Consider the following 15,353-nt stretch of genomic DNA (forward strand, 5'->3'; position numbering starts at 1 on the left):
GGCTGTGCCTGTGAGTTGCTGTCCTGCCAGATGAACTTCCACAGGATAAGCCAGTGAAAGAGATCATCCCACTTAACAGGGATGGGATTCCATCCCCAGCTCCCAGACACTGATGCTCACCGTCCTTCAGCTCCCCTGAGAGCCCCATCAGCAAAGTGGATATTCTCAACTGAACTGGACCATGGAAGAAACGGATGAACACCAGCCATCCAGGACGCACTTTGGGCAGGACAGAGATGGGCAGCAGGAGCAGGTTAACACAGCCTTCCCTTCGAACACCAGAAGCAAGGTAAGGCAAGACTGCCACGGCTGCCGGCTGGAACACAGCCCTGGCGTCTCTTTCCTGTCCCTCTCCCAGGGACACATAGAGCCTCTGAGTGTATGGAACGAGCCTTTACGCCCATTCAGGGTGGTGACAGGGGAAGGTGCCAGGGGCGAGGTTTCCCTTCCTACGGAAAGAAGTGGGATATCGCACAGCGCTCCACCACCTCCTTAGGCAGCCCATGCCAATGTCACTTTCTATGAAAAATTCTTCCTAATGTCCAACCTAAACCACCCCTGGCACAGCTTGAGCCTATGTCCTCTTGTCCTGTCACCGGTTGCCTGGGAGAAGGAGCCGACCCCCACATGGCTACAACCTCCTGTCAGGGTCCCCCGAGCCTCCTCTTCTCCAGGCTCAACAGCCGCAGCTCTCTCAGCCACTCCTCATGGGAGTTGTGCTCCAGACCCTTCAATGGACCCAATCCATGCCGTTAAACGGCACGGCCACGAGGTGTTCCTCGGCCAGCGAAAACCCCTGGACGCACAGCCGGACAGGGCGAGGGAGGCAGCGATGGGGGCTCAAGGAAGCGGGACCCCGCTCCAGCCTACGAGCATCCCCGGGCGGGAAGCGGCGCGTTCCCCGCTCCCGCACCCATCCCGGCAGCCCCGCCGCTGCCACGCGCCCCCTGCCGGCTCCCCGCGGGACCGCGCGGGGCCGCGCGGGCCAACGCCCCGCCCCCGTGGGGCCGCCCGGGCCAATCCCGGTGCGACCCGGCCGCGCGCGCCGCCCCGCCGCCGCCGCCACCGGAACGCCCTGGGAGCCTTTACGGCAGCGCCGTAAAGCGCGGGTAGCGCGGAGGGTGGTGGTGCCGGGGCTGCGGTCGGGGTCGGATGCCCGGGGGCGGCGGGAGCCCCGCGCCCGGCACGCAGGTGGGAGCGGAGGCGGGCGAGTCGGCGGCGGGCGGCAGGATGAGCCTGTCGCCGAAGGAGCTGTCGAGCTTGCTGAGCATCGTGTCGGAGGAGGCGGGCGGCAGCACCTTCGAGGGGCTCTCCAGCGCCTTCCACCACTACTTCGGGAAGGCCGAGCACTTCCGGCTGGGCTCGGTGCTCGTCCTGCTGCTGCAGCAGCCCGACCTGCTGCCCAGCCCCGCGCAGCGGCTCACCGCGCTGTACCTGCTGTGGGAGATGTACCGCACCGAGCCCCTCGCCGCCAACCCCTTCGCCGCCGTCTTCGCGCACCTGCTCAACCCCGCGCCCGAGCGCGGCGGCGACGAGGCGGAGCGTACCCCGCTCTCAGGTGTGTCCCATCGCCGGGGCAACGGGCGGCACGGGGGCCCTCCCGGAAAAAGCCGTGGGAGTTCTGCACGGCCGGCAGCTCCAGGCTCCGTGTCAGACAGGCCGCCTGCAGGGACCTCACCGCGCTCTGCATCTGTCTGAGGGAGCTGGAGCTGTTTGGCCTGGAGAGGAGGAGGGTCGGGGAGACCTTATTACTCTCTACCTGAAAGGAGGTTGTAGCCAGGTGGGGGTTGGTGATGTGACATTGGAATAGACTGTCCAGGGAAGTGGTAGAGTCACCTGGAGGTGTTTAAGGAATGACTGGACATGGCGCTTAGTGCCATGGTCTAGTTGTCGTGGTGGTGTTTGGTCATTGTTTGGACTTGATGATCTCAGAGGTCTTTTCTAACTTAACTGATTCTGTGATAACACAGAATTTTTTTGAAGAAAGCCATTACAAAAACCTGGAGGTGATAAGAGGCTTCTGACAGCTGTGAAGCTGTGAAACAAACCTCTTAGAGACAAGTACATGAAACACTTTTCCCCCTCTTCAGTAAATACAAGTGTGACAGCATTGTGTAAATCGGTTTCTAAAAAAAAAAAATCCTGTTGGAGGGAGTCCTGAGGAGGGCCACCAAGTTAATTAGGAGAATGGAGCACCTCTCAGCACAAGGAAATGCTGAGAGAATTGGATTTGTTCAGCCTGGAGAAGAGAAGACTTCGGGGTGACCTAGTTGCAGCCTTCCAGTCCCTGAAGGGAGACTATAAGAAAAATGGAGATGGACCTTTTTACAAGGACCTGTAGTGACAGAACAAGGGGGTATGGCTTCAAACTGAGACTAGGTTTAGATTAGATGTTAGTAAAAAATTCTTTACTGTGCAGGTGGTGAGACACTGGAACAGGTTGCCCAGAGAAGCTGTGGATGCCCCATCCCTGGAAGTGTTCAAGGCCAGGCTGGATGGAGTGCTGAGCAACCTGGTCTAGCGGAAGGTGTCCCTGCCTGTGGCAGAAGGGTTGGAACAAGATGGTCTTTAAGGTTCCTTCTGACCCAAACCATTCCCTGATTCTGTGAATTGCGATGTCAGGTCATACTTAGTGGCTCACTGGTTGTCTGGATTGTAAAGTGTGTGAATAAACCACTGTGAGTGACTTAGCCTCAGATTTTGCATGTCAAGATGCAGAACAGTGATCAGTGTAGTGCTGCATTTTCCATTGCTTTAGGAACTGAGTAGGTAACAATTTTGTGTGTGCACACAGACTCTCCAGCTGCACTGACCTTGCCATAAATAATACATCAGTTTGCATTTTAGTTTTGCTTGTTATACAAGAAGCGTATGGAAACTGTTAATGCTCCTGCATTAAAAACCAGGAATTGTTTTTCACTGTGTGTCCACAGGCTTCTTACCTCCCATAACTCCTCCAGAAAAATTCTTTCTTTCTCAACTGATGTTGGCCCCTCCCAGAGAGCTGTTCAAGAAGACTCCTCGGCAGATTGCTGCAATGGATGTGGGGAACATGGCCCAGTCAGTGGATATAAGCGGGCTTCAGCTGGCATTAGCAGGTAAGGAAGGTTTGTGGCTGTGGTTCTCTTATGAATGGAAACTGTAATTGTACCATGACTGTGAGTTACCTGAGAAACACTCTCATCTGTCCTAAATATGGAAAAGTTTAAACTGTGGTGTAGTGTCTTCAAGCCCTTGTTCCAGCACATGGAGAAACTTCAAGCAGATATTACACCTTAACTCTTATCCTTTAACAGTAGCTTTTTAAGCATGTATGCCACTGCCTTAAATATGAGAGCATTTTGCAAGTATAGGAAGGTGTTAATCTAAAGCTTGGTGGTTTGTTGGTTTTTTTTAAGGGTGGAGGTTTTTTGTTTTATTTTGTGGGTGTTTTTTCTGTATTTTTACCCCTTTTCACCCTTTGCAATATTTGTAGTGTGAGAGAAAAAGCATAGCTGTCACACTGCTGTCTTGTACCAGTACTTCAGCTGTACCTGGCAAATTGACTATTACTTATTACAATTATATCATCAGTTTATTATAAAGTTACATCTTGCAGCATTAGCTCAAGAGTGGGAAAGTGATCCACTTTTGCTAGATTGAAAAGAAAAGCAATGTGATGCTTATCCTTTGACAGGAGAACATGAGGAGGAATGTGATTGTTCAGGTCACATTGACTGATGAGTCACATCTGGAGCTAATCTGAAATATATTGTTGGGAAGAAGGTGCCGCTTTGAACACCAAAAAATACTGGTTTTTTTTCTCTAGGTATGTGCAAATAGACCTGCTTGCTTGAAAACTGACCATCCCACTTCTGTATCAGTACAATGTGGTTTATTGCACTATTTAGACTTTCTCTGTCCTGCAGTTGTATCTCGGTATTGTAATTTTTTTCTCTAGACTCTGACATTGACTTGTGATGCTGTGGTACACTGTCCCTCATTCACAGCGTACAAATGTCCTCTGGTGTCCTCCTTAGCTGCTATTTCTAGACTGTGGGATCTTTTGAAAATGCAGATTCAACACCCTAACATACCATCACGGGCAAGACAAACCCTTCTGGTTCTTGTTCTGTTCATCCTGTCTGTATTTTCCAGAATACTTTAGCAAATTCAGATTCTGAGAAACTTCAGGGAACTTGATTTTTACCATAAGACATATGTGATGCCTTAAGAAGCCTGGAGATGATTTTTTTCATTTGTTTTTATTTGTTTTGTCCTTGGTACTGTGTTTGCCTTCTGAAGAGTTTGTTCATATTACAAATGAAATCATAGGATAAGAGAATGGTTTGGGTTGGGAGGGACCTTAAAGATCATCTAATTCCAACCCCCCTGCCATGGGTAGGGATAGCTTCCACTAGACCAGGTTGTTCAAAGCCCTGTCCAACGTGGTCTTGAACACTTCCCAGGGATGGGGCATCCACAGCTTCTCTGGGCAACCTCAAAATGGTAGTTGGATGAATGGGTACTCCAGGCCACATATTTTAATTTGTTCTTTTTTAAAATACAAGTCAATGGTGGCTGAAAGTACAATGCAAAGTCATTAATGGTGCTTTGCAAAATTAAATCCTGTGAGATGTGCATGTATAATTGTTTAAATAATCCAGTAAACATGCACAACTAATTGCTTATGAGCAGTAATAGGAGTTATGTAACAAAATCAGCTGCATCTGAAAAAGTTTATGCTGTCTTACTCAGGCTTCTTGCTGGAGCTCCCTAAAACAACTGTCTGCTCTCTAGTCACTTTTTTAGAAGATAAATATTTTGCTTGTTTTGGAAAGTGCGATTTCTTTCACAAGTGTTCAGTATTATTTCTCCTAATGACTCAGTATGCAGGATGAAGCTGGTGTAGGATGATGGCACAGTAGATGCAATGTTTGTGGTGTTGTGTTTACACTTCCCACCTCCATATTTCACAGAACGTAACAACTGGAAGACTTGGTAGCCCTTCAAAATTGTGGTCCCTGAGACGAATTGAGGGGTATTTAGAGCAGGATGATTTTTACTTGCTTTAGCATATATCTGCAAAATCAACTAAAATAACTTAGAAAGCATTAACTTTTTTCAATCAGTTTATCTTTCCCAATCTTTGTGTTTTTTAAAGGGAGGAAAGACACTTGGCTTGTCTTCTGAACTTGAACTCACTGTGACAATTGTAGCTGTATGGTAGTATTTCTATTTTTTATTTTCTTTTTTATTTTTAGTGTTTATCTGCCTCCCATCTTCCCTTCCCCCAAAAAAAATAGAATGCTGGATCGAGCATCTTGGGAATGAGTATTAAAACTTGCTCTGTTCTCTTCTCCTTTTGATCTACAGAGAACTAATTCAAGCTTTGGTATTGCCCTGTAATGATGTGGTGTGTTATCCTATCAAAAATGTAATTTTCTCCTAGTTGAAGGGATGGGTCTTCTGGCAAAGTACTCCTAAGTGACTGCTAATTCCTTGTTTGATCTGGGATTAACTGACCTGTATTAAAGTTTTTAATACATTGTAGAGCTTTCTTTAAGAATCAAAGGAAATTTCTTTTTACCTGTAAAAAGAAAAAAAAAAGCTCCATAGAGGAACCTAAAGGTTTGTTTTCAGTTTAAATTTTTAAAATTTAAATGTCTTAGTTTAAGGTGCTTTATTATTTTCTGTTAAATACCTTGTTTTAATTCTTACTTCTGCTTACCTGAAACTGTTGATTCAGCCCTAATTCTCAAAGCTGTGAGGGTGAACTGAGCTTCAATGCAAATAACTAAGGGCTCGGGCAGACTTCTGAAATCTGTGAATTGAAATATTTCTAGTTAAGCATCAGTAATAATTTCAGATTATGAGGTTACAAACAAATCAGTGACTTACTGACTGGTGAATTTAAATTCTAGAGTACAAATAAAAAAATAGAAAAAACCCACCCAATGTCTCCCCTTCACTCCTGCACTTCATTTGTTAAATCAGCCCTTCTGTCCAGTGGCTAAGTGAAAGTACTCAGGAGATGGAGTTTGAAACAATTTATTATGTAGAAGACATGTTTTATTAACCAGCTCATTTGGACTTTGCCTTTAAAATGTTTTTTTGTTTAAATAACTGAAAAGTATGCTAGTTGTTGCCTTTAATAGAAAAACATACCCTACTGTGCTGCTTTGGTGAGTATATATGCAAATATTTGCGTTATCTGAAATAGTTGGGTAAAGTAGGACAGAAAGCCACTGGGTGGTACTTTGTTTTGATGATCCTTTTGTCACTCACAATTTCGGCGTCTCTTGCAGATCTGGTTGGAGTCATATGAAATAGTTCATGTGCATGGGAAGCTGGGAAGCCTCAACATGGTTGCACAGAAAGGAGCAAGCACACTTTGCTTAGAAGTGTTAGGGCACACAAAATATGACAGCACTACACTCAATTAGCCAGGAAAAGGAATGGTGTTTAGTTTCACGAAGAACTTCTTCAAGGGATTTCTTGTGTGCTACCAACAATTTTGGACTTCAGATTGCTTAAGGCTTAATCTGCTTCCTAGTGTTCTGTGTTAATGGGCTGGGAGGGAGGAGTGTCAGGTAGTGTTTCTGTAGTGGGGATTTTTCTGGATTTTGTTCTTCAGAGTTTTTTTGCCAAAGCAATGGAAAACATGATCTCTTCAAATAGTACATAGAAGATTAGCCATCAAGTCTTCATATACGGAAGAGTAAATAGATTGTGACAGAAGAGCATGTAAAAATCTGACAATGCGAGTATTGAGCCCCCATATTTTCTTTTTGGCCACTTTTTCTTCAAGTCTTTGGCTGTATATACTAACCTTAATATTATTTTTATGTAACTTGTTCCGTAGTTTGGCTTTCAAAGGGACACTTTCAGCTCCTTTCAGGTTTGCTTTAATGATGACCTCTCTAGAATCACATAACAGTTAAAACTCCATTGTTTTCCAAAGGAGCATTGACTGTGGCTTGACAGTGAATGCACTAGTAGGTTAGGCAATGCCACGGAAATGCGTTGGGTGAATTTGAATACCTGACTTCAGGTCTAGTATAACCACTGTCTTCTGTGAATGGATCCATGTAGATTTCTCACTTACCTGCTCTGAGAGTGATTACAAAATTAGATACACCATGTGAACTCTTTCAGGAGTAGCATGGGAACCTAATAATGTGCTTTTGGATGCAGATTACAACAGTTACCTACCTTTTCTAGAGCAAAGACTAAGTTTAAGATTAATTTCTATTTCTTCTTTATCCTTGCTGTATATCTCAGTCCCTTGCCTGTCAGCTGGCACTCTCACTACTAGCTGCCTGATGCTGTACTAAATTGCATGTTGATGTTATCTGTTGTTTGTTTTTTTTAAGCTTGTTCTTTTTTTTAAAGCTGCTTGTTTTTCTCTACCTTTAATATTCAAGGCACCTCTGTTTCAGTTTTATGCTTTAATATTCTTCTTTCAGAACGCCAGTCCGAGTTGCCAACACAGAGCAAGGCCAGCTTCCCCAGCATTCTCAGTGATCCTGACCCAGATTCTTCCAACTCTGGTTTTGACAGCTCTGTTGCTTCCCAGATCACGGAAGCCTTAGTGAGTGGACCAAAACCTCCTATAGAAAGTATGTGCATTTTCACATCTTTGTTTCTGTAACGTGACATGCTGTGTTATTCTAGTTCTTCAGATAAAATATAATGGAATTGAGAAGTATGAAATGGGAGTTAAGATGAAGGAAACAGCACAAAACTGCACTGTCAGGCTATCTGTAGATCAGATTCCATAGCGTTCACATTTTCAGACTTTGAAAAATCTGGAGTCTGTCTTCAAGCTCTTCCCCATGTCATCTGTTGGCTGACAGATCTTAGACCCTGCACTAAGATCTGCATTGGCTGGTAACACCTCCCAAGGAAGCAGTTGCTGTGTGAGGGGAAAAAGACCATGGGATCAGTAACTTAGTGATCTGAATCAAGAAGAAAAACAGACTGATGTAATGATATCACTAAAAATCATAAATAAATGTTTTTCTGGGAGGCAAATAGGATTGTAATGCTGTTCTCAGTGTTATAGTGGCTTAAAGACATAGGGGCTTTGGGGATTATTTTTGTACTGATGTAAAACCGAATACCCACAGCCTAAGAAAATATTTCACTTTGTTGCCATTTTAGGTCATTTCCGACCAGAGTTCATTCGACCACCACCTCCACTCCATATATGTGAGGATGAATTGGCATGGTTAAATCCCATTGAGCCAGATCACACAATTCAGTGGGATAAATCAATGTGTGTTAAGAACAGCACTGGAGTGGAGATAAAAAGAATCATGGCAAAAGCTTTTAAAAGTCCTTTGACTTCCCCACAGCAAACACAGGTAAGTATGATGCACTTTGCTGTCTAAAATGATTCCCTAACAAGCTGTCTAACTCATGTATTTTAGAAAACTTTGAGCACTTTAAATGATCTGTGTTTGGATTCAGGAAACTCCAAGTACTTCAAATTGTAAAAACCCAAGAATTTTGACTTGGGTTTGTATTATTTAGGAAGAAATCCTTAAACTCCATAGCAGTGACTGGATGTAGTTATAGTTGATCAATAAGCGACACCGATATTTTTCTGCATGGAAAAATCTTCATGTAACTGAGTTATTCATGCTTCTGTGGAAGCTGTTGATACATAATTATTTCAGAAATACCAACACCAAATTATTTATTTTTTCTCAATTTGATAATATTACCCCTGATTTCAGTGGGCTTTTTTTCATAATCATTATGCTGACACTATAAAATAACCCTTATTTGCAGACCTCTTTCTGACAACAGTGAACCTGAAATTGAGATTTTCTTCTGCTGTACAGGAAACTAAAGGCGGCTGAAACTTTTCATGTGGTTTTTTTCTCTCTTCTTTACCACCCACTGATGAAAGACTGCTAAATGCCTTATTAAAGGTTTTATGGCCACAATTGCCTGTACATGGAAATTTTAAAGTAGGCCAGTGTTTTTTCAATTGAGAAGCCTACATCTAAAGGGTTATCATTCTGTATCTTAGATGTATTATAGTAGTTTCTTCAAACAGTAACATGAATAGTTGAGGAAAAACAAACCGAGAGTTTTTGGTTTTTTTTTGTTTTTTTTTCTTCACAGCTCCTTGGAGAATTGGAAAAGGATCCCAAGCTTGTTTACCATATTGGTCTCACTCCTGCCAAACTGCCAGACCTGGTTGAAAACAATCCTTTAGTAGCTATAGAAATGTTGCTGAAACTAATGCAGTCTAGTCAAATAACAGAGTATTTTTCTGTCTTGGTCAACATGGACATGTCCTTACATTCAATGGAAGTTGTAAATCGGTGAGTACGATCTTAAATCTAAAAAGGTTTTGCTAAGTATGTAAAACAAAAACATGAACAGTTATTAAGTGATTGTGAGGCTGACCACAGGGCTGTATTTAGATGCATTCCAAACACTACCAAAAGTAACAGGAACGGAAGAAATAGCTAGTCAGATTACAGTGTAGGAAAAGAGTATCAACCTGTCATTGCCTTTTCAATTTCTTTATGGTGTTTTTGTTGGATTTTTTTTTCATACTGTTTTAATAATAAGTCTCAGCGTTCTCTGATTAATCCTGCAAGGAAGAGTGTGCTGTGGATTTGTTGCTTTTTATGACTACTGGACTGTCTAATGCTGTTTCTTTCATAAAGGCTTTACTTCCTTTCCTGTAGTTCTTTATTGGTGGTGCCTGTAGTTTAAGGAAAAAACCTCTTATTTTAGTCCAGACTAAGTTTATAAAGTTAGTTGAGGGTGGGTATTAAAGAATTGGACCTCTCAAACATCTTCAGTGCTGAGTTGAGAGAACACAGCCAATTTTTAAGTTCCTTTTTACAGCCTTGCTATTTTAAAATATAACTGTAATATTAACAGCTTCCTATTAGCAGCAGCAAAATTGCAACAGGAAAAAAACCCTCACAATTTCCCAGGAGAAAGATGTGATATTGGAGGTATATATTACACTTTATTTTAATTATAATTTTATATAATTGTTTAAATTAAAAAAAATTTATATTAATTATTCATAACATACCATATTAGGTATGGTACAAAGCTAATTTCTTGCACAGGTGCTTTGCTAGTTAATCTTTCAGTCCCTACTCCAAGAATGGAGAGGCTTATTTTCTTTAGAAAACACTGTATTACTCTCTAATATTAGCAAAGTGTTTCTCCTTTGAAAAGAATAGGGAAATACATGTTCTATTTTACATAACTTCAGCTGGAATTGATGTCTGCTAGAAGATTATTTTTTCAAACTGACACACTGAGCTCAAAACAGTATTTAAAATGGTGTCACTTAAGAGAGTCTATCACTGCAATCTATAATATGTCTGAATGTTTCCTTCAGACCTCAAGTTCTGGTTAATATATAAATTTCCCTAGCAAGTAGATGTCCTATGTCCCAGGAAGCTGCAGGTTTAGTTCCTGCCTTGCAAAATGACCAGTTACTGAATGGGTTTGTTTTTGAACTGTAGTGATTGACACCTCCTCTAACCGGTCACAAGAATTCATGTTCTTTTTCTCATACCTAAAAGTTTAGCCTCGTCTCTAGCTTCCGTCTTTTCTTCCGACTGAGGGAGCAGTTGTGTTTAATTAGGACATCTGGAAATGTTCATTTTGATCCTTCTTGAGGTATGCCAGTGTAGGAGATAGAAGAGTACAGTGGGACAAAGGGCAGCTATTGTGAGAATCCTCCACAAACAGTTAATTCCACGTGGCTAATCTGCCTAATCTCAATTTGCATTCTTGATGCAGTTTAAGTGAACAAAAGGTGTTATTGTTAAATGGTGGCCCTGCTTTAGGTTCATGCCCTGTTTTCATTGAGAATAACTTCTGCATGTTTCTTAACAGAATGCTAGCCCCTTAAATAGGAAAACTTCTCAGACAGCTAATCCCCACAAACTACAGAAGTACATCTGTCTTACTTTCTTCCATTTCTGAATGGCACTTACTGAATGTGAACTACCAAATCAGCCTTCTTCAGCAGTCTTTTTGCAGAAGGGTCAAATTGCACTTAAATATCATTTGAGGAAAGAAACATACCTGAAACAAATCCCTCCCTACTGGTGCAGACTGACAGCTGTTACTGCCCTGAATGTCCAAGATAGCTACACCACCAGGCATGCTGGTTCTCCCACAGCACAGCTACCATAGGAACAACTTCTATCAAGCTGACAAATGACTGTCAGTGCAAACAGGGAGACACTGATTTTTAAGTGAAATAAGACAAAAAATTGAAACTGCACTTGAAACTAAAACATGCACCTTTTTCCCTATTGCCCCCTTTTCACTACTTGAGATAGGACTGATTGGATTTACTTGGGTCAAATTCTATTGTAACCTTAAGGCAGTTCTACATTTAGTGTATGTTGTTATCTTAAAAGAGCGGTACTGCTCTTTCAGTTAAGAAACAGTGGCAACTCAAATACATTGGTAGTCAGTATTGTTAAAACACAAATAGGTGTGCTTTGCTGTTAACCCTTAAAAATACACCAGTACCATTCTTTGATGCAATAGTTCTCCAGTTCTTCTGTAGTAAGAAGCTTCTGAGATTACTGTGCATCATCAATCTTTAGTTAACTTTTTCATCTAGTCAGGGTCTCTTATTTGAACTGTAGAGATTCATATTGCTCCAGATACTAGGACTGAAACTTACAGCTGAAGGAACTAAAGAGCTGATATTTTGCAGTAACAGAGTTATTCCATTTGTATAAATAAGGAAGGATTTCAGCATCTAGAATCAGTACATGAAATTCAAATATGAATAAGCAAAACGGTATTGCAGTGCTTATTGCAAATAGCCCTGGTACTCAAGACAGCTAGAGGGCCTCGTTGTAAATTGGAAAGTAGTGTCACTGACTCATTTGTGTAATGTTTGTAGGTGTGTCAGATATACTAGAAACCAATCTAACTCAGCTTCTGTGTCAGAGTTAAAATAAAACGTTTTGGACTCTTAATGAAGAAATTTAAATATGTAGAAATGTCTGTGGAAGCTGTCAAAAATCAGCTCTGTATGACAGGACTGGGAATAAACTAATATCACAGGTCTAACTTACTTGTTTTGCAACAGAATCACTAGAATTAGGGTTTCATAAACCACTGGATATTTTTTATTTGAACAGACTTACTACTGCAGTTGATCTCCCACCTGAATTTATTCATCTTTATATCTCCAATTGTATCTCCACCTGTGAACAGATTAAAGACAAATATATGCAGGTGAGTACTTGAATAAATTGGTTTGGAAAAAGTGTCCCATATATTGCTCTGTTTAATATGTGCTGTGATTTTATAAGACTTCACAGGTAATTACTGTTCCCTTTTTTTCTGTAGACATCATACATTTCTTCCTGGCAAAACTGCAGTTTTATGTGACTAGGGTTCTTGCATCCGAAAGGTTGTCACTCACCCTTTTTTTCTCCCCCAGTATTAGTTTTCCTTCTGCTTAGTTTTAAGCTTCAAGCTTGTTTTCTATACAAGTGTGCCCAACACTTCCAGACCTCTGAGATGATGTTACAAAACTCACGTGGAAGTCTCGCTTTTCAATAGTGACCTGTAACAGCTTGCAAGTGTTTTGTCTTCCTGAGACCATACTCTGCTTCACAAGCCTGTCATACTCCTTCAGTACCAGCATGCAAGTTGTAGCCACGTTAAAGATCCCTGACTGGGGAGGATCAGGGGAAATCTGGAGAGGTTTCATCACCTTCAGCATGCAGGGTTGTCTGTGTACTGTGTGAGGTACTTCCTTCTCTCCTGATACGTTGGTTTCACCAAGTGCCCAGTAGAACTTGTTTTCTTGGGTACATCATTGGTGAAAAATAGTTCCATGTTCAGTTTACCCAGGGCTTTGTGAATCTTGACCAAGTCCTGCCTCAGCTTTTTCCTCTCAATACTGAAGAACTGCAGCCTCATTATTCTCTTGCAACAAGGCAGCTGTTCCTTAAGCTTTTTTGGTGTCCTTCTCTAGTGCTTTCTCCAGCTCTACTATATCCTTAAGCTACAGAGATGAAAATTGTGCACAGTACAGAGAGTGGGGTTGCAGTGGGGTTTGAGATAGCAGCAACCCTCCTTCTGTCTTGTTCTTGGCACCCTTCCAGATGGTGACTAACCATTTGTTATCTTCTGGTGGTTTCTGATGCTTCTCTGCTTTGAGACTCTGCCAAACACACGAGTGACTTGACCTGTGACCTGCTGAATAGCAGCTGTACCTATTATATTTGGTAGTGGAACAGGAAAATAGCAGCAGACCTGGACTGCAGCTGAGAATACACCCAGAGTGGGACACTGTGCTCAAAGGGGCTCATGCTCGAAGAGACCATGTAGGAGCTGTGCTTCAGGCACACATGGGACAAAAGAATAGAGGGTCAAGGAACACGTACTGATCCCTAAGCAGCATGCAGAGCTTAGGAGATATAACACTTTCTTAATGTGTATAAGGCCTCACAGACATAAGATGTTTTGTTTTAAAAAGTATGGTACAAAACTACTATTGGAAATGATCCTCAGAAAGTGGGAGTCAGCCAGTATCTTGCATTTGTTCTTTTGCTCCGAGTTTCATGTTCCTCAATTATTAAAGTTACTCTTGTAACTAACTGGTATTGCAGAGAAAGCATGATGCCTTTTGATTGCAGTGAAGGAAATCGGTTGTTCACTTTCTGAATTTTCTTGTTACAGGTAGTAAATTTTGGAGTAGTAAACTCAGTTCCTGAAAAAAATAGCTGATATCTTAAATTTAGTGTCAAATAATCTTAAATGCTGTGGACAATTAATCTATCAAGCCCCTCCGTTCTGTCTGATAAACATCGTACATGTATATAGTTGCTTTTAGAGAAAGGTTTGGGTTCAGCTCATAATATGAAGTAGTATGAGACCACTTAAAGATAAAAATCTGCTTTTGTCCTTGGGGAAGAATGTGCTCTGTGTAAAGCAGAGAGTAGTGACTGGATCTATGTATGACAAATTTTAGGTGCCAGTTCCTAGGCCTTCATTTCCCAACTCCCAGCATGCTCTTCAAGGTCCTACCTAAGCAGCTCTTAAGGAGGAACACTTCCAAGATCCTCTGTTTTCATTGGATCAGGCAGGAAGTGAGCCATAAACTCTGAGGCATATTCTTGGATTAGGTGTCCCTGGAACTGTCTTTCCTTCTAAGATAGAGCAAGAGGGTCTGCTAATTCAGCAGCAGAGCACTTTCCATGAAGGAAGTTTGGAATCAGTTCTGTTGCTGTCACTTCCCATCTGGAGTGCCTTGATAATGTGATGGGAATTTTGAGATATGAAGCTTGTTCATTTTTCTTTATGGTGTTATTGTAGAAAGTAAGACTAAGCAGGACCCAAATGATGACATCATCTTAAACTATTATCCTTTCTCTCTGCCTTTATTCAGAGATTACATAACAAATTAAGTGCAGTGCATAGGTGGGTCTAGTGCTTCGTATGTACATGGGATTAATGTTGAGAAAGCTCCTGTATCCAGAAGTACAGAACTATAAAGCAGAGGATTCAACTTTTTCATTGAAAAAGCTGAAGTACCACCAGATAGCTGATGAAGCTGAACTGCTCCTGAAATGCCTCACTTGTACTGCTGAGGGCCAACAGTCCTTTAACTGACTAGGCTGCAGACATTTATTTGGATTATGAAACCATGTCTCTTTTGTTTCAGAACCGCCTGGTACGTCTTGTTTGTGTTTTTCTTCAGTCTTTAATCAGAAACAAAATTATTAATGTACAGGACTTGTTTATAGAAGTGCAAGCATTCTGTATTGAGTTCAGTCGGATACGAGAAGCAGCTGGCCTCTTCAGATTGCTGAAGACACTAGACACAGGGGAAAATCCATCAGAAATGAAAACGTCAAAATAAAGTGACTGTCACTGGCAAAAAACCCCTTGTGCCAGAGTTCTATACTAATTGTCTATTTTAAACTTAAATCCCTGGATTATGTAATACATTATAAATAGCATTTTATGCATTTAAACAATAAATAAGGATTTTTCAGCTACACATGTTTAAGTTCATGAAATGCGTTCGGCGTTATGCTATTTTTGACTGTGGTTAACCTTTGTATGTTGTATGTATGTCCTGAGATTCAGGTTCTAATTCCAGAGAGAATATAAATGATACCTAGCATTTCACAGCAAATTTCAGTATTAATCTGCCACTCGCAGTTTTGTGCCCAAAACTTTTTGTGTATAACTAAAGTCGACTTGTATCAAGGTAAGTAACTTCCTTGTTTTGCCCTTTGTTCACTGTGTAAGACCTCCTAGGAGCCGGATACAACTCCTAAAAATGCATGGCGGTTTTAGCGAGTAAGGCAAAGTCTGTCTTGATGTCTAGAAAC

At 41.8% G+C, this 15,353-nt stretch overlaps 1 protein-coding gene across 1 annotated transcript; it reads left to right on the forward strand.

Annotated features, from left to right (window-relative positions):
* Positions 1–1,076: 1,076 nt before the first annotated feature.
* CNOT11 (CCR4-NOT transcription complex subunit 11) lies at positions 1,077–14,904 on the forward strand. Its single transcript, XM_027674926.1, has 7 exons — positions 1,077–1,558; positions 2,934–3,098; positions 7,449–7,601; positions 8,146–8,348; positions 9,118–9,320; positions 12,141–12,237; positions 14,678–14,904. Exons 1-7 carry the CDS (start codon positions 1,153–1,155, stop codon positions 14,873–14,875), a joined length of 1,425 nt encoding a protein of 474 aa, XP_027530727.1. The 5' UTR covers positions 1,077–1,152; the 3' UTR covers positions 14,876–14,904.
* The last annotated feature ends 449 nt before the right edge of the window (positions 14,905–15,353 follow it).

The sequence above is a fragment of the Neopelma chrysocephalum genome, unplaced genomic scaffold (assembly GCF_003984885.1).
Source record: "Neopelma chrysocephalum unplaced genomic scaffold, ASM398488v2 Primary Assembly neopelma1_25, whole genome shotgun sequence".
NCBI classification, from domain to species: Eukaryota; Metazoa; Chordata; class Aves; order Passeriformes; family Pipridae; genus Neopelma; species Neopelma chrysocephalum.

Coding starts and splice junctions, on each gene's coding strand:
- CNOT11 (XM_027674926.1), top strand. CDS start 1,153: ATGCCCGGGGGCGGCGGGAGCCCCGCGCCCGGCACGCAGGTGGGAGCG. Junction 1,559..2,933: donor GGAGCGTACCCCGCTCTCAG/GTGTGTCCCATC, acceptor GTGTGTCCACAG/GCTTCTTACCTCCCATAACT. Junction 9,321..12,140: donor TCAATGGAAGTTGTAAATCG/GTGAGTACGATC, acceptor TTATTTGAACAG/ACTTACTACTGCAGTTGATC.